This window comes from Triturus cristatus, chromosome 4_1 (genome assembly GCF_964204655.1).
Source record: "Triturus cristatus chromosome 4_1, aTriCri1.1, whole genome shotgun sequence".
NCBI classification, from domain to species: Eukaryota; Metazoa; Chordata; class Amphibia; order Caudata; family Salamandridae; genus Triturus; species Triturus cristatus.
The window spans coordinates 881,331,833-881,351,905 of NC_140585.1; the positions used below are offsets into that span (position 1 = coordinate 881,331,833).

Here is a 20,073-nt window from a genome sequence, read left to right on the forward strand (position 1 = left end):
AGTCTTTTGCTGGGGGGGAGCCTCTTGCTTAGGGGAAGGCTACACCTGCAACACACAAGGTCACAGCTACCTTACTCCCATATGAGAGATTCCCACATTCCCCTCTCTTAGGGCCTTATGTAGGAATCCAAATACTGGTCGGTAACAGCCGAAATTCGGTAAATATCCCGTTACCGACCGGTATTTAGGCATTTGCTATGTAGGGGGCTGATTTCTGGATTCGGTATTTACCGAATCGGAAATTAAGAAATCGGTAAAATACCGATTCGGTAAATACCGAATCCAGAAATCAGATGTAGGGAGCACTCTAAAGAGTGAAAATTAGTATTAGAAATTCGTTATTTACCACCAAATACAGGTTGGTGATAAATAACGAATACCTTGCAAAAAGCAATATTTTGCAGATTTAAGAGTGCCATGTGGCAGACATACATGCCCTTAGGGCATGTATGTGCGCCACATGTGCACACATGCAAGATTCAGGGGTGCAACAGGGTGTCAATGTGACACCCTGCCACCCTTGAATATGCTCCCCCCATTACCGAATCGGTATGGAATCAATGGGAAGGTATGCCTCATTACCGAATCGGTAAATACCGATTCATAATTACCGAATTTTTCCGATTCGGTAAACTTTACCGAATCATTACCTACATCACATTTACCGATTCATAAATACCGAATCGGTAAAATTCGGTATTTATGAATCGGTAAATGTGAGGCTACCTACATATGGCCCTTAGTCTTTGCTTTGACTCATCATGGTTTAGAGAAAAAATAGTGACATTTTAGTCAAAGCAAGAGTTTCCAGCAGAAATGCTGGTAGAGTTGGGGAAGGAGAAGTCTGACTCAGGCAGGCCTGGCATGGAGGATGATGCAGCTCGTCCAGCCCTCCAGAGACATTAACTTTGGATAATGCTCCTGCCACTATACTAGTCTTACAAGCAATTGTTATAGTCTCTCTTCTCTCTTGCTTGCTCTCTTTCTCAGCCTCTCACTTGCTCGCTCCCTGTCTTCATTTGTAAATTGTGAATGTATTTACATAGCGCTTATAAGCCCTAATGGAGCATTGAAGTGCTTTCAGTGAGTAGTATACTACTACTGAACCAAAAATTAGTAGTTAGTAGGTTAGTACAATTTTTTTGTTTTGTTTTTTCCTTGTGCATTAGTTGTCTTAGGATTGTGCTCTTGATATTGTGTGCGTTTAGTAGAGTTTTGAGGGTAGGGATAGAATTATAGGAGTGGATTTGAAAAGGGGAAATAGTGAGTTGTTTTGGTAAGTATTGGTTGTGTTTGCTTCTTATTTGGGTGGAATGACTAAAAGGAGGGGGGAAATATTTTGAAGGATATTAGAGTGCATGATAGTCAGAAGGTTTGGAATGAGTCAGATGGAGTTGAGATGGGAAAGGGGGATTTGTTTTATATTAGCAAAATTTGACACACACACACACACCCCTATCTTGGAAAGATTTTATTTACGTGAATAGACACCTCTAAATAACTAGCCATATGTACATTGAAGCCAAATATCTAAATAGTCTGCTGTCTGACAATTCTGACATGGTCTGATATACACATGTATCCTGTGTTAATATACACGATTTCCCCTTATATAAATGTATATTCTTATAACCAGAGACATAGTTCAAAATAACATGACATGTTTCTGTATAACGACAGCTCTTTTCCCTTCAGCGAGAAGTGTAGTTTGTCATTTCTGATTATACTGTTGTGGTACATTCGTGAGTCTCTTTTTCTCTTATCTGTCAATTGCTGTCTTCCTTGCTCTCAATTACAAGTTCTCTATTTTCTCCCTTTCTATGACTCTTTCTGTTTCACGCCTTCCTTTTCCTGCTCTATTTGTCTATCTCTATCTCCCTCTTTTCTGGCTGTCTCTGTCTTGTGCTCTCTCTATCTCTACCAAACACACATGTTGTCTCATTTTCTCTGTCCCAGTCCCCTCTCCCTCTCTTCCTCACTCTCACTCACTTAAATTATTTCCCTCCCTGTCTCTCCCTCGAACATAGGGGTCGATTACGATGGCGGTCAGACTGGAGTCCGTCCGCCATCGTGGTCGTGACCGGGACCGTTCGCAACACATGCGGCGGTTCCGCACACCAAATTAGGATGCGTCCGCCACCATGGTGGTCCCATCTTGCATTTAAACATTGCAACGGGCCCTCGAATACAATCTCCGACAGCCTTTCCATGACGGTGTCACCGTCATGGAAAGGCTGGATCAAGCCTGCATCATAATATGGTGGACGGTGCCTGCTAGGCACACCACCATTTTATGGATGCAGTCTGCTCCGCCAGGCAATCAGTGTGATTGTCTGGCGGTTCCGTGCCGGACGGTCTTTGAGTCCGCCACGGTCACAGTGTGGATCCGCCTGCCATCCTAATCTTGCAGGCAGTCAATCCACGTTTGATGGCGGACGAATCACCACCGCACGGCTGGCGGTGGTGGTCCATCCGCCATCATAATGGCCCCCTTAGTGCCTCAAACCTATGCTAGCTTTTCTACAAATGCAATTCCTTTTTCGCCATCCTTGGACCTTTTTTGTACAATTATTCTATGCAAAATTATTTTATTCAGAATTTTTCTTTAGACTGCAGTGTGCCATCGATGGAGAGGCTGAAAAGTCCTATCTATCATGGAGCCTTGTTGCTGCTTAAGTTGAAACCAGTCAATAATGAGGCAGGGGTTGCTGGTGTTACTGATTTAGGTGTTCCTGGACATACTAACACCCTGGTAGTCAACGTGACAAAAGTGCCACTAGTGTCACATTGCACAACTTCAATTCTGCTTGAGAGCCAAACATTGAGCCACTTGTTTGCAAAGTTCTCCATATGTTTCACACCACTTGGTCTACTGAGGGACTGAATTCAATGACCAACCTCAGGATTATCTGGATCAGGAGCTTCTAGCCTCTTCAGATGCCTGGATGGCCCTGAGTTTTGTGTTGTCTGCTTTCAGGAATCTGCAGGCTTTACTGAGGGACCATTTACAAGAACAACATAGTTGATGATATTAGATAGAACAGATACAATAAAAACGTTAAACAGATTGGTAAGTGCTCTGTTTATAGAATTGAAGTTCAAGGTGGACAGGATCAAAGAGCTATATGCTGAGGAGAAAACAGGCCTTTTAGGTAAACAGAAAGCTTACTTGAATCACTCTCAATGCAAACATTTTATGTTGGAAGTGAGTGAGGCACACAAATCTGATGCTACCAGGTACTTGTGGTTACCTGGTCAGTAATCTTTCAGGCAGCTGCCTTGGTTGCACAAAAGGAAGACACTTAAAGCAAAGGATGGTTAGTTGGTCCCTAAGATGAAGGCAATTTTGAGGCAGGATACCAAAAAACTCATCTACTCTTTACTACATTAAGGATATGATATGTACAATCTGCCAGGCTGCTCTACTTTAACATAACTGGGGCACTGAGGCCTCAACTAGATGTGTTTCTTTCTCTCACTTGCTCTTGTGAGCATGCAGTGAGCCACTTGACCAGCCTTCCACACTAGAGGGTCTGTGTAGATGCTAATGGTATTCTGCCAAAATATTGAACAAAATAATCTTGTGATACAAGAATATTGTGTCAAAAATATCGTCAACTCAAGAATATCATGGGGCAGAATATAGAAGGTAAGAATAATGTTTTTTTTAATGCAAATACCACCTGTGTTGCTAATATCCTTATATAATATAATTTAGTGGGATGTAGTTGTCATAAATCTTTTTTAAATTAATTTAATATATGTTAATCATTATAATATGTATGAATGTATTATTATTAGTCTTGTGAAAATATTTGTTTTATTTTTTAGTATAGTTTGTAATTTTTATTGTGAACTTTATTTAGTAATTTTTAATTAGTTGCTTTCTGACAGGCTTTCCGAAAGGCTTTCCATGTCGGAAAGCCCGACATGGAAAGCCTGTTGGAAACTGACATCGTAATCCCGACGGCGGAAACGCCATCCTCAGGGATTACGGTGTGGCCTCCGACTGGCCCGTCAGAATCCAGCCGGAATGACCGGCTGGTTTCACTTTCGGCTGCCGGCATTGTAATTCTGCGGTCGAAAATCAAACCTACGATGTGGTCGGAGGCTTTCCAACTCACATCGTGATCAGGCTCAAAGTAAGTTAACTTTTTGTTGACAATATTTTTGACACAGTATTCCTGTGTCACGATATGTTTGTAGAAGATATTTTGTCATACGACTGAAGTTAATCTCCAGATTGAAAGGCTCACAGGCAGAGTAACCTCAGGTCCATTTCCAGAGTTGCGAGTTTTGATAGGTCAGTAGCACACAAGTCACCTGGTAGTAGGGAGCGAATACACCCACATCATTATGGCGTATTTTTGGCCCAGTGGGACATTTTGGGGATTTGTTTAAGGGATAGGTTAAAAGATGGGCAAACTATAGACATTTTTAGGAACCATGGTGGGCAGGCCCAGGGCAGGTAAAACTTGGCATTAAGCAAAGCACACAAGAAGCACAAGAAAGTTGGTTGTGAAGTAAGAAACCCGAAAACTGTTAAAATTCATATAAGCGCTGTGGAAAAGAGCCTTTTTAGGGGCCCACCGGTGCAGGGGTTCACCCTTATCTGTCCACGGGTCCTTAAACCAACAAAGAAGAGATTGGCACTGAAGCTGGAATTCAAAACTAACAAGTTTATTCACTCATGAGTGAGACCACGTCCATGCAACACCCTCAAGTGTTCCAGAAGGTAGTGGCTTGAATACACAGACCATGGGTCTTTTATACTGAGTTTGTTGCAGAGTGAGCATGGAGACTCAAATAGAAGGTACAGTTCTTAACAGAAATAGTTATCAACAAACATGGGCAGATGGATATCACTTAGTCAGCAAAGTGGGAGGGGAAACAGAACTGCTTACGTCAGTAAGACATGATGGACAGATACATTTACAAACAAGTGCATTCTAGCAGCTACAGGCCTTTCTGAGCTCATACATTGCTTGAGCTTAGAATAGAAGGAGTTAACTAAAGCTGATGACTCAAGCAGAATGTGACCTTGTTCTTTGTCGCCCTACATATTTTACACTTTTGTGTTAACCTGCCTGCCATTTTAATATTTAAGGGGGAGCGAGGTAAGAGAGGAAAAAATGGAAGCCCTGGGCCACCCGGACCCCCTGGACCTCCTGGAAAACAGGTATGTTGGATCGTGATACGTGCTTACAACACTATGCTGGCATGTGGCACAAACTCCACAGAATGTCAAAATATGGAAATGTATTGAGTCAAGCACTTGGTTTTATTTTAAGAATCGTTTGTTCCCTGCTTCGGGATCATTGTGCGGCCTTGGACAGGTTAAGCTACTCATATGCCGTAGGCTTCAAGCAATTGTGGAGTTGCCTATTTTTCTAATTCTATCAATAGCAGCAGTTTTTAAGTTTTTGCAGAAGTTGTAATGAAAGCAATATTGGTAGCATTTGTAGCACACACAATTATGTAGGAGATTATAGTAGAAGTAGTAGTAGAGGTAGTGATAATAATAGCAGTAGTAGTGTTAAGGAACAGCAAAAGTGGCAATAGAGATTTTAGTAGATGTAGTTGCAGTGGCGGCTCCACGAGGGAGTGCTGCAGGGTGGTGGGGCGGGGGGGGGGTGTTAAACTCCGGAATACGGCCGAATGGACTTGAGTAAATAAATAAAACGAATTACATTGAGCGCCAAATCGGCGATGCAGCACGCAATGTAATTCGTTTTATTTATTTATTTATTTACTCAATTCTGGAGTGCACTACCCCCCACCCTGTCCCTCCTCCCCCGCCCCGCCTCACCGCCCTGCTGCACTCCCTCGAGGAGCCGCCACTGTGTAGTTGATATTTATAAAAGTCACAAATTGATAGTTACATTTCTTACTTTTTTACAATTAGATATTTTTATTAAAAATTAAAATTATTCGCCATCCAAGACGTTCGACCCTCTTCATTGGGGTTTACCAGTTTGGCGGAGCAGGAACCTTCCATCTCTCCGTCTCCAGGAAGGTGCCCGTCGCCTCAGGATTAATGAATAGGAATGACTCGTCCCCATGCTGTACCTTCGGTGTCACTGGATGCCGTGATGTGGTAAACACCCCTATTGCCACAGGGTCTTACACATCTCAGCAACCTTGCTGCAGAGTACTTGCATCAGGGAAAAAGTAGTCTCCTGTTGTTCTCGTGTTTAAGGTTTTGTTTCAAGGTAACTCCTTTTTTCAAGACTGGTTCTTACAACTCCAAGTCTGCCAAAAAAACACCCTCATTCTATCACCATGGGAGAAATTTGCTGCAGCAGATCTCCAGGGTAGACGATATGCCCTCTTTACCAGTGGAGGGTCACCATGATCAGGGTGGTTAGGTAGGCCATAAAAATGGCCACAGTACTTCTGTTATGTCCTCATTAGCTGCCAGGTCAGGAAAACACAAATATTAGCTGCCTTTCTAGCATTGTGCAAAACTTCATATTTCCTTTTGACCTACAAAAGAGCTTTAATGGTCTCCTGTCCACCTTTATGTTCTGAGGGTGCAGCAGTCAGGCCATACTCCACCTGCCTGACACATGTAGAATTGTTTTTACATACGCAAAATGCTTTTGTGAATAGCCCCTGGTCTGCCTGGCTATTCTACGCATGTGATTCAATTGGGTAGATGCTTATAAACCGCGTTTGGCTGCACTAAGCACACTCATAATTGTGGAATGTGTATAGATAAGGTATCTGGCTGTACAAATGTGGAATGTTTATGTATGCAGAGGCTGTGGCCAAATCACAAAATCATGCATGAGTATAGGAAGTAGTACTCATGTAGTACTTTTGTACGAACTCCCACATGCCTGTGAAAAAGTGGAATATTCGTTGAGGTAGATAATGGTCAACACAAGTAATAATGGCCCTGGTAGCCTGAAAATGTGTAAAGCATTTTAAAGTACAAAACAGTCAAAAAATAAAAATAAAAAAATAAAAATCACAATTTATACAAATCGAGTAAAATTAAATGGACAAAGTGGCACCAGAATGACAAAAATCCAACAAGGAGAACCAGAGAGATATATTTTTTAAGTTTTAAATAAAAATAGTGACAAAAAGTGCATAGGGGTTGCCCTAAACCGAGGCAAAGTCAGCAGTTAAGTAAGACCGTGGTCTATTGCCAGTTGGATATAGGGACTGGACTCATCCTGGTAAAAGTATTTTCTTAGAAACAGCTCTAGGCATCAACAGTTTGTCGATGGGTCTTTTGGTGTCGAGGGCAAAGGCAATGGATTACAGGAGTATGAGGTCCTGATGAGATCGTCGACGAAAGGGGGAATTCTCAGAGTGGAAAGTCACTATTTACACCAAAAGCAGTCTCAGCGTCTATCGGGTGGCAGTCGGCATTGGTTCTGGTGAAGTTGTTGGTGACTGGTCTTCAATGCCTCGCTGGACCCCAAGATTCCCTCTGCAGAGCATGGTCGCAGACTGAAGCTGGCGTCTTTGGATGCTGCTTAAACAGCGGTCCTGGTGAAGAATGTAGTGGGAGCTACTGAAAGTCCATTTTCATCAGCGATGCACCCTCAGCTGACAGGAAGGTCCAAGTCCTAGTTTGGTTCTTTTAAAAAAAATGCCAAAGTTTCTAAGTCCTCACTTTTAGGGCTCTGACGGAGGAGTACACTCTAACACCAACCAAGTGTCCCAGGACCTCTGGGGCACCACTTGGGGGTCAGGACTCACTCCAAGGGAAGCCAATAACAGGGTCCAGGGCAGGACCAGTTATACCTGGTCAGCTGGCCACTTCCAGGAAAGTGGGATTCTTATGGCATTTGTGCCCCAGTATCTTTACAGGAGGTCAACCAACTGACCCTTTGAGTCCATTTCTTAGTACTGGGTACAAGTGGGAGCAGGTCTAGCCCTTAGGGTTTACAACAGCAGGTGCAGTCCCTCTTCTGTCTTCCACAGGTCCAGGTGTGTTTGTAGAGGGTGCCCAGGGGTGCTACATTTACGGCTGGCATTAGCCTGTGGGTGAGGGTGACTCCTGGTCCCTCCCTAACTAATAGGTAAAAAGTTCCCGGGGTACCCCTATCCACTTTCACAGCAGTTCTTGTGTGCCCTACTGCAAACAATTCCGCAGTGCCCCACTGAGCCTTAATCCAACATGGCAGAACCTTTCCCCAGAGGTGTGGCCAGGGAAATGAGCAACCTCTCCTCTATGATCTCTCAAAACCAGTTCTGGGCGCAGCTCCTCTCGATCTGGAATTGGTGCCTGGCTGGCTACAGGGACAAGGGAAGTGGGCATGCCAATGTGTTAGTTACAGCTGCCAGTGACAGGATAGGCTTCCTTTGAAGCTTAGCAAGCTCCTCGGCATGGCCACCAGGCCATCCTGCTCAACTAAGAAATGCACTTCCCCACACCCAAAGCCCTTTGTCCTCTGGGTACAATTGACATCTTGCTCTAGGGAAACTATCAAGGGTCAGGTGACAACTGGACAATGGCAGGAAACCAAGATAACTTTCTAAAAGTGTATGTTCCTTAATAGAAATATCGAATCTGACGTTACCATTAATTGGATTTAAAACTACTATTAAAATGAGCCCTTGAACATTTTTTCCAGTTATTCCCAAACTGAAGTTTGCACTTATTAAATGTAATAGTGTAAAGCAGTGTTAGCCTATTTGAGAACCTGTCTTGTCACAGTGAAAGACTAGTTTAGAGGTTGTCACTACAAGGGCATATAGAACATTACACATACATGTCCTACTTTTAAATACGGTGAACCCTGCTCCATGGGCATTTAAGGCCTACCTTAGAGGTGGCTTATAAGTAGTAAAAATATATCAGCTTTAAATCTGCACCACCAGTCTGCAGTGGCACATGTGAAGTCATGTTTTACCATGTCACTTCAGTGGTGGCGCAACAAGTGCTGCAGCCCGCTTTTGTCATTTAACATCTAAGGGTACCATATTCTAAGGACTTATTGGTAAGTTAAAAGTGCCAATTAGGATTTAGACAAATTGGCATGTTTAGGGATCAGAGCACATGCACTGGGGCCTGATTATGAGCGTCCCAGTGCACAGAATCCAAAAAACAGCAATGAAACCTAACAACAAAAATGGGGGTGACCACGCAAAAGGGAGCAATTTCTTACAATGTCAATGCCTTTATGAACTGACCCTTAAAAGACTAACTCCCTAGTACTACAAGTGCAAAGAGGGCATACACCTTTCAATCTGTATCAATAGTATATGACTATAGACCTTATTTAGAGTTTGGGGGATGGCTACTCCATCACACCATATTAAAAGTGCTGTAGGACATAATGCACTTGTAGTACTGCGGATGGGACATCTGTCATGTTTGTGCTGGAGTATCCCACCCGCCAAACTGTAATTCAGGCTCTATCAAATGAATATTTCCAATGTATTCCTATCTTTGGTTTTATGGGGCAGAGGCTCAAAGACTGACAAGTGTGTGTAAAAGAACTCTACATTACATACTCTTGCATGCCTTTGTGACTCAGCTCCTATCTTCTAAGTGTGCCTGCATTGAGCGCGATACAAGTAGTGCTGCGTGTCAGTGCCTGGTAACTCTATTCATTGGTGCAGCGAGTGTTCATAAAGCATGAGATAAATCAAGACCTTTTGGCCCACCCAGTGCTAGTTTTTGCATCTTTTTCTTCAGATAAAAACAGAGTTCATGCCTCAGGGCCCCTGAGCCTGTCTGAGAAAAGCAGCAATTAGTGAGCCTGAGGCCAGACCTGCCTGACCTCCACCTCTGCTGAGCTGCTGCAGGGGCGGATCTCGGGTTGCAGTCCTGCCAGCTCAGGATGCTGGCTGGCTGAGCACGCATATGATGTGGGGTCAAGCGTAGCCTTCCTCTCACCCCATCGCCATCTCCTCGTCCTGCCTTTCATGGAGCAGGACCTCAAAGCCTCCTCCAGAATGAGCTTCATTAACATTGGGTGATGTTTGAAGCTTGCAATAAAATATATCTTGGCATTTATTTGTTTTTCCTTCTTATGTTCTCTTTTTCAATTCCTCCTTTCTTCCTTTCTTTCTTCCTTCCTTCCTTCCTTCCTTTCTTTTCTTTCTTTCTTTCTTTCTTTCTTACGCCTTGTTCCTGTCTCCAGCCCTAGGGGTCCCTGCAGTGATCGCCTGAAGTTCCACTGTGTGAAACAGAAACACCACCTTCCCCCCCAGGGTAGAAACTACCCCTTCCCATGATCCATTGCAGGGTCACGTCTTTTGCTTATCATAAAGAACAAGAAAGAACAGAGTTCTGTGACCTGCTACAATGGACTCTAGGTCACCTTCAGGCCTCTGCCCGTCACAGGTGGAAAAGTCAAAATACTTCTAAACGAAGTGGTTGATTGACGTAAAATCCCATTTGGTGCACAATTCCACACAACACGATGTGGACACAGCAACTCTTGCCAGCTATCCTGTATACAAGTTGCATGCAGTGTTACCTATGTCTACTGTAATGCATACAGGTGAAAAAGACTGCCCAGGAACCTTGTAGAGAGTGGGCTATTGGCATGTGTGCCCACGTATGAGCTGCTCAGTCCGGTCTCTTTTTGTGGTGTGACTATGACCAGTCCCAGCTCTGGAAGTCTCACCCTGGTCCAGTAGCAACTTTGCTATCCTGCACTCTCTTCCAGAGCTCGAAAAAGATCCAACAAAGAGTCCCTTTAGAGCCCCACCCACACATGCTGGAAATATCCAACCCAAATTCAATATACTTGAACATTTCTGGGGTCCTATTACAGAAGGGCCCCAGGGGCAACGGGCATTTCCATCTGCTTTGTGTGCCCCCTGGAGCCTGGTAACAACTCAGGGAAGGGGGGCCCGCTCTCTCCGTCGGTACCCCGGACGGTCGTTGAGCTGGAACCTCCGGTTGTTACCAGGTTGAGGTGAGGGTGGATATCCAACTATTTGGATATACCCAGTAATACCGAAGACAACTGATTACTGGTGTAGTATCAAAATGTATTTTTCGTTTGTCTAAGCACCAAATAGTAGCAGCTTATTGTTTACACACGGTCCTGAAGAAAGCCCGGATACTTCTCTACAGATCAATAGGGCTGTAACATGTTGACCTTTTACATCCAGCAGTTTAAAGCTCTATACTGCTCTATTTGCACTGCTTTTTAACCCTGATGGTGAAACCTACAAAATAAAAATATTTTGGTTCTCACCACTTAGTTTTAACTTCACCACACTCTTTTTCCTAAATTAGCTTATTGTTTGCGCTGCTGTTTTCTCACTCCACTCATCGCATAAGGGACTAAAAAGGATCTCCTTTGTATACAGCCTCATCTTTACATATAACATCCCTGGACTCCTCCCTCACAGTGAGGGGGTTGTAGCCCTCGGTGGAACTAGGTTTTTCTATCGGGAGAAAGAACTCAATGATGAAGCATGTCACCTACGGTGAGTGAGGGTTCCAGTCCTATAAAGGGATTTTTCCTAGTGGGAGTTTACCGTAACTAACCTCTGTCACTCGTGATCATTGTTCACTCTTAGACCCAAGATAGTTCTTTGTGTTTTGTAGTAAACTTGATTGAGGTATTACTATCTTGCAGGTCTATAAACTTTTCTCCCTTGGACCCTCCCCCATTGTTGTGTTTTCTGCTGTAGGATTCTCTATTCCTACACCCTGAGTTAAAAAATGTGCTGTTTTGCTAAGAAATGGGGAGAACTCTTTGTCTTTATGTGCAGATGACCCTAGAATAAAAACCCCATTGATCTGGTGTATCACTGCCACTAGCCCAGCTTCAGAGGCGCTGATCTTCACCATGTTCGGCTGGTCAGTGTTAGGCATTGCAAATGTAAAAAGTGGACTCAAACCTGGATGTAAGACTGTAGTTTGAGTAGACATTCTGTAGTCCACCAATGCGAGATGGCACCTTTTTACTTTCCTGACAGAAGTCCTGCAATGATGCAACAACTAGACAACGATCGTCTAGCTTTGTGCAGTGCAAACAATTCCTCTCCTTTCAATCCCTCTCCGAACCTTTAGGGGCACATTAATTAAGTATTCACGTGGTGGAGTGAAGCGAGGCAAGTCTACTTAGATATGGCATTGTTCAACTCTTCCCTTTGCTTGCACACTTGCAGCTGCCTAGCACCAATGCAGGCCCCCTTGGACAAGGTGCAAGGGTTTCCTGCATAATGGATAGGATTGTTTTTGTGCAGGAGGGCATACCTTCCTGCACATAAACAATCTAAAGCGGTAATAACAAGGAGAAAAAAAAACGTTCTCCAAGACTTGGCTGTTCATAAAGTGAGGGCACAGGAGCTCAGATATAATTCTACTGTGGTGTATTTAGTGGCGTGTTGTGCATATGCGTCTAAAGGTTCAATCTGACCTCCCTGTGGTTTTACTCCTCCTTGGCTGGGCCACCTTTGGCGGCTCATGGGCTGGCCTCCTGCTCTCCTTGTGTTGTAACTGTTGCTTATTTTCACGGATTGTTCCCCTTTCCAGAGCCTGTCACTGCTTTTCCAGCGACCTGGTGACATTCTACTGATTGCCTATACGCTAGCAGCTGATCAGGCCGGATTTGAAGGGGACCCATCTCTCCCATCCATATCCAACCCGGAAATATCAATTTGGCATCACTAAATTGGGGTTAAAAAGGGTAACACCCGTCCAACTATGCGAGCATGTGTATGGTTTTCTACCGGGTGGTGTGTAGGGAGGCACCAGTGGGTCCACCAGTGTTTAGGTTCAAGCGTGTTCCTCACCCACTCACACACCCACTAGCTGCCACACATACACCATGTCACACTCACAGGCATGCTACTCAACACCTGCTTGCTCAGTAAAAAATCAAAGAAATATGGGACCTACTGCGTGTCTAACACCAGACCTGCTCTTCTGCACGGAAAACTGACTGAACTGAGCCTTAGCACCAAACATCACCTCCGCTATTCCCTCTGGAGACAGGACTGCCAGCTTAAAGACTGGAGGTGGATTCACCATTATTATTAAGAAAACCTTTAACTTTAACCGAAATTATAACCAGTAACTTGGAGCACCTGATCTACAAGTCCCAAATCACAGCCAACTTCATCCTCTGGCAGACTCTTGTATACAAACCACCTGGGCTCCTGCGCCAAGCTTTTCAGCGACATCACAGACTTTGTCGCACCCCTCATCGACTCCAGGTCCTCAATCCTTCTTGGAGACCTGAATTTCCATCTAGAAGACCTTTCAGCCCCACTTCTACAAAACCACTGGAACCGTGACCTCATACAACATGTCACCGTACCCACAAATGACCTTGGACAGCTCCTGGACACCATTTTCTCCTTCAAAAACATCTTGATCAACAAGCCATCACCAATCATCTATTAAGACCATGCCCTTGTCTGTTTGGCATTCCCAAACCAACAAGGGCTTATCCTAAACAGAGGAGAGAAGGCAGCCCTCATCCTACTGGACCGCTCAGCGGCCATTCAAACAGTATCCTACCCTTTCTCATCGAACGTCTCCATTTGATGGGCATTCAAAGAGCTGCCCTCCACTGGACATGCTCATTCCTAATGGAAAGAACAAAATGAACCTAGCATTGTACACCTGAGAGGCCTGAAGGGCCATCCATAAGCCCTACCTTCTTTCATGCATACATAACTTCTCTAGCCAACTTCGTCACCACCAACATCGTCCCCACCCATGACATCAACATCCTCTCATACACCAATGACACCCAACTCATAGTATCACTCTCAGAAAAAAAAGGGCAGCATGAGGAGTCAAACTCAACACCTGCTGGACCGAAGTTGCCACCTGGATGAGCACCTCTCTCTTGGTCTCCACCTGGGGGCTGGCCAAATTTGGACCAGCACCCTTCTCCAGCTTACACTTCAGAAACATCAGAATTGCCATTGACAATAAACTGGACATGTCGGCACAAATCCTGCCTCCTCACACTGAGGATGCTGAAGAAGATCTTTATATGGCTCCCAAGCAACATCAGGAAAACCATCACCAACACTCACGTCACAAGTAAGCTAGACTATGGGAATGCTCTATACACCAGAATCACAAAACATCTCACCAGAAGACTATAAACCATCCAGAACGCAGCTACCAGTCTCATCCTCGGCCTTCCACTCAGAACACACATCACTCTACACCTTGCGTAGCTCCACTGATTTCCAGTTGCCAAATGTGCCCATTTCAAACTCCTCATCCACACATACAAAGCACTGCACAACACAGGACCTGTCTACCTGAACAGCTGCATCTCTTCCCTCCAACCATCTAGACAACTCTGCTCGTCGGATTGCTAATCGCACACATCCCATGCATGCACAGATTCGGAGCCGAAGGTTGAGTCTGTTCACTCCTGAAGTGTGGGACAACCTTCCACTCCGCATCAGAGCTTCCTCTTTGCTGATTGAGTTCCACAAGAAACTGTCTTTGACTAAACCTTTCCACCCCTCAAAGGCGGATCTCTCACCTGCTCAGTGTCAGGATACCCTTACGGGTGTCAGCGCACTCTCCAAATAAACTGAATGTAATTTAACTACAAATATAACCACAGTTTGATGAGTAATGTAGAGAAGAAACACATAGTGCGGCCATATTGGAACCCTCCTGCACATAACTCTGCAACAGCAGCTCCTCAAGTCTCACACCACTAAAGTCCGGATCAATGAGACGTCATAAGGATGGGAAAAAAGATAGATGTGGTAAAATGATGGTGGTGGAAAGAGAGGAAAAGGCACAATGGCATACAGCAAAATCAGATCAAACCCCCAAATTCCTCAGATGCTATATAAGATGGAGGATGTCACTTTAGAGACAGACAGAAACAATTTTGCATTGCTTAGTAGTGCAGAATTAGATTATAGCTACAATTAGATTTTTTTGTGTATATGTCATAACTTTGCCAGGTGTTTTATCTAGTTTGTCACCATGCAGTGGTGGCTCCTCCACTAAGGCGGAGGAGCGTCGACCCACTGCTTTTAAGCAGTGTCACTAGGCAGCTTTACCGATGGGGCGGGTCTGGGCGGGTCTACTCAGAGGAGGGGAGGAGTGGTTTGCACTCCCTAAAGGGCGCATGAATGTTTGGACTGCCCTCTTGGGCGGGCCAAACATTCATACGCACTTTGCAGGTTCTCCATGCAGGCTGCATTACAACCTGCATGGAGAACATGCCCAGACTCCCATTCTCTGGCTGAGCGCCGTCCCACGGCACTCAGACCAATCACAAAGCTGCATTGCAGCATTGTGATTGGCTAACGGGAGTCTGGGAGCCGGGTGCATCCTGCTTCCTGCCCTGGAAGAGGACCGGGAGGAGGCGGCTGCAATGACAGCGGGCAGAAGCTGCAGACAGGTAAGTGTACATTTTTTTTGTTATTTCATTCCCTCCTCCCCCACCTGTGACTCGCCCCCCCACTGCCTTCAAATGCCAGCCGCACCTGTCTCCACGGCCTGGTGTAGATTCGAACTCACATAACCCAAACTTCTTCTAACCTTATCCAAGCCTGTTCCACAAATCACGTCTTGCATTCTGCCTGGCTGTAGGAGACAATAAAAACACATAATAAGTAAATACTGCCCTCTTTCCATTTTCAGGGAATGCAAGGAGCACCCGGTGAGGAAGGTGAGAAGGTATGTTCATCATTCATTGATTTGCTAGAGTAAGTGAGTGAGCCCATTTTGATGATTCACACTGCAAACTAGAAAAAAATGATTTTCAGTCCAAACTAGAAAAAGTCTCAGAAAATAGCAAAAGTAATGTCTATTTTTTAAGTTATATTTTTGTATAAGTTTGGAAGAAATAAATATCTATGTACGGTCGAAATCTGGGCAGACTATATATTGTGCAAAATATGTTTTTCTGGCTATTGGAGTCATTTAGGCCCTGGGGTGTGGCCCGCCTGCCGCCAGGTCAGCAGAGCCTATGAGCTCTGCTCCCTGGGTGGAGGACCACCCCCTGCAGGAAGAGATACCCACAGCTAGGTGGCGATTCCGCAGCCTTCATCCAAAGCCAGCATGCAATAACTGCTGAAGGCGCTGAAGCGGCCATGGTGTGAAGCACCAGCTCAGCAAAGTTTTGGGGTTTTCAAGAAACAAACTTCCAAAGCAAAAGATTTTTTTTTAAACAATAGAATAAATGGTCTGGCTCAAAGAGAGCCTATTATCTGTGTGCGAGGCCAGTGTGCATTCTCCCTAAAGGAACCATCATGTTTTGCGTAGTCAGGTAGAGGAAAAACGTGACTGTCACCCCGGTCTAAAGTAGGTTGAGGCAACCATTACTGTAACCTGATGGGTCTGAGGTGCACTGGCCATGCGGACAGAGGTTTACTGTGCAGAGCCGGTAGAGTTCCTCCAGTGTAAGCCCGGCGCTTCACCTGCCTCTAAATATAGTGGGCGCCAAGCAAGTTATCCTTGGCAAGACCATATCCGAGTTACACTAAACTCTATAAGAAGCCCTATGTTGTCACATGGTACTGATATCATGGAAGTGAACAAATCCCTTTGCATTTTTTGTGTCGTTGTTACTTTCTTTATTAGTATCTGAACTGTTCATGAATATGCTCCAAAGCATTCAGACCCTTGAAAGGCATGACGAAATGATTTATATCACTCAAAAACTGTGCCCTTCATTATTTCCATCATAAACCTTGGCCTCCCTTTCAACCTGTTCCAAAATATGTCCAACAATTAAATTCCGATTTTGTATCATTTAAAAAGAATACCCTTGGGAAAGCTTGCCTAACCCAAATCTTGGCAGTAAGGATGCTGGCATTACAAATCAAAGACTTCAACGCTAACTGGCCACTGCTCTCCAAGATTGTCAAGTGCAGACTTTGCGGCTACAAATCTCAAACTTTTTTACACTTACTTTGCAGCTGTCCGACGTTGCTCTATTCCCAGCGAATACAATTAAAGCCACTTTTTTTTTAATTCATGGCATAATAACATGAACCAATGCAATGAACTGGATTTTTAGTACCATGGTTCCCCTTGAACTGACAAGAATAGGCAAATTCTTTCAAGCAGTGCAGGACCTCCTTAAAAACACAGAAGAAAGCATAGAGGTGATCGCGGATTGACAACTCTTAGTTCCTGCATCACGGACTTTAGGCATTGCAAAGTCTGACCTCTTTGTAATTGAGTTTTAACATTTGTTATGTATTTAATCCAATTTGTAGTGGATTTAAACTATTTTTACTTCTTTCACATAAAATTCAAACCGGTTTACCTATAATAGATTTTAAATAGCCAAATTACCCTACACTTAACCAAAGCTGTTTTATCCTTAGGCACTATGTGCCAGTTACACTAGAGGGTATTGCAAGGACCCACCGTTTTCTTTTGTCCTTTGTATAACATGTCTTTGTATTGATTGATATCCTTGGGCTATTGAAATAAATGTATTTGCAAGGTTTCAGTTTATGATATCCACCCATTTCCTAGATTTCCATTCAGTCCATTCAGTCGGTGCAGTGCTTGAGAGAGGCTCTCTTCTCAGTGTCCCTGGCATGTGCGGCCAGGATCGCGTTGTCTGTAAGTCACAACTATCTGAGGGCTGCTCTGTGGTCAATGTAAAATGAGTCACTGGTTTCTTGCCTGCTATGGACGCTTCATCCCTCAATCTTCGTCTCCATGGAAACCCTGCTGTGGTTAATAGGGAGATTGGTCACCCCACCCACATTTCCAGTTAATCAAATTATGTTTTCCATGTAGATCAAGACATGGGCACCAGCCCTCACATAGCTCATCTCTGCCTGTTATTCATTGCTTGACATCACCTGAGACAACCTAATTATTATTTTTAATTCAACTCATATTTGTTTTCAGGGTGAAATTGGAATGGGTAGTCCTGGTCCTCGAGGTCCCCGAGGACTGCCCGGGCCAAGGGTAAGTCTATATAACAAGTCGATAAGCATGCATTTATGTTTGAAGGGTTTATGATATTGTCATCAATGAATCTCAGTGACAGAAATACTATCAGAAGAGCCAGCGTCCATCACATTATCAGAAATGAGTATGGCAAACCCTCCTTCCGCGCCCCTACAGACTAGGAGCTGGTCCAGCCCCCTGGCTGGAATTCTAGCAAGTCACCAATGAAAAGAAACCACCGTCGTTGAGAAACTGTCAATACTAAAACCTGCTCAAATGAAGTTTGTTCCCTTCTTTGTCAACAGGGCGATAATGGTGCGCCCGGAGCCCCTGGCCAGATTGGAGTCATGGTAAGACCTGAGTGATAGTGTGGTTGTGAAATGCATATAAATCACTCTTTTGTATCCCATGTTCTAGGAGATGCTAACGTCTAGTGCCGGTGAAGGCTTGGCTCACCTTCAGGCGCTTTAACAGATCAGTTTACACAGAGGTGGCAGTAGCCATGCAAGTGTGTCATATTCAGTGAAACATGTTTAACACGCATGATCCTTTAAATTCTAAGTAACCCGTATTTTAAAATTTGCAAAGTAGACTTGTTCTACTATACTTTCCATCTATCTGGAATACTTTTTGTTTTGCTGTGAGCATCCTTCTTTTTGAAACTACAAAATGGCAAAGTTTGGTGCCCATCCTGAAGTTAGCTTGTGCGCCTGGGACGTGAGAGCAAACCCTACACATTGCAGATCTATGTTTTCGCAAGCACAGTTGAGTTGGCAAGCTAATAAGGGTGCTTACCAATCTTTGAAGATGAAAGGCCAGCATGGGCATGTGCAAATTCACAGCCCGACATAATAATAGCGAATCATGCACCAGCCTGTGCTCTTAAGTACCGTCGCAAATAATTTCACACCAAGTGACAAAGGATGCCTTGTGTTTCTATTCCAAGTTGGGATTCCTTACAGAGCTAAAATAAATGAATTTCACAGTGTTTTGAGCTAAAATCAATGCAAGCTAATGACAGATTGGAGATAGGATGGTTGTGATAATTCAGAGATCCACAATGCCACTAAACCACAGCTCCAAGGTTCAATAAGTGTGGATAATATACCGAAGGCGAGTGGTGAAAGAAGTGTTATTGTGATGTGATAGTCATGCCAGCTGTTCAGTTTCCTATTCTTTGTCCGTTATTGTAAGCTCAGTTTGTTTATTTATTTGGAGATTTATTTAGAGACGCGTTGCACCTAGACCTGGGCGGAGTAGACTGAGTTCTACTCAGCAGAACTCCACAAAATGCTGCAAAAACTCCTCTGCGCTTTGTGAAGTTCCGCCAGTGGCAGAGGCTATTTAGTTGCGCTTCTCACACTTATTTTAAGCACCAGGAGGTTATCCCTCACTGTAAAATCAGTGCAAACGGCCCTCTGTGTCACTTTGGAGGGCGCTGCTGCTTTCTGCTGCTTGAGTAGACATTCTACTCGAGCGACAGCTTCCTCAAAGCGAATGGCAGATTTCTCAACACGAATGGTTGCGACCTGCAGCAACCGCCGACAGTAAGTAATCCCACCGGGAAGAGGTATAGTGAGTGATTTTTTTCTCATGAGCGCTCACCAACTTAAGGTTGGAGAGCCGCGCAAGAGAAAAAACTCTGCGCTGCGTCACTTGGCGGAGTTTTGCGGAACAGCGCTGAGTGGGCAAAACTCAGTGAACCCTGCCGGTGGAGCAGAATTATTTGCCCACCCTCAGTGGCATCTAGGCCTGCAGAACTTGGCAAAGTGCCACAAAAACTCCACTACACTCTACGGAGTTCCACCAGTAGCAGAGTCTATTAAGTTGCGCTGCTCGCACTGATTTTAAGCACCGGGGGTTTGTCCTGTGCTGTAAAATAAGTGCAAACGGTACTCCACTTTGTGCCGGAGGGTGCTACTGCTTTCTGTCGCTCAAGTTGACATTCTACTTGAGCAACAGCTTCCTCAATGCGAGCAGCAGATTTCTCAGCGTGAGCTGCGGTGACCTGCTGCGACCGCCCACATTGAGAAATCTTGCTGGAAAGAGGTCTAGCAGCGCATTATTTTTTTCTTTCCGAGTGCTCGCCAACTTAACATTGGCAAGCCAAGCAAGAGGAAAAACTCCGCTCTCCGTCACTTCACAGAGTTTTGTGGAACTTTGCGCTGCGAGGAGCGCAGAGTGAGCCAAAATCTGTGAACTCTGCCGGCGGAGCCTAATTCTTCGCCCAC

The 20,073-nt window shown here is 44.5% G+C and overlaps 1 protein-coding gene across 1 annotated transcript in view; it reads left to right on the forward strand.

The window, feature by feature from the left end:
- The window catches only part of LOC146855703 (uncharacterized), a 1,104,791-nt gene that overhangs the window by 799,371 nt on the left and 285,347 nt on the right, over positions 1–20,073 (forward strand). The window contains exons 80-83 of the mRNA XM_085653597.1: positions 5,108–5,179; positions 15,569–15,604; positions 17,801–17,860; positions 18,148–18,192. Of these exons, the coding sequence (XP_085509723.1) occupies positions 5,108–5,179; positions 15,569–15,604; positions 17,801–17,860; positions 18,148–18,192 (213 nt within the window). The remainder of the gene's footprint in view (positions 1–5,107; positions 5,180–15,568; positions 15,605–17,800; positions 17,861–18,147; positions 18,193–20,073) is intronic.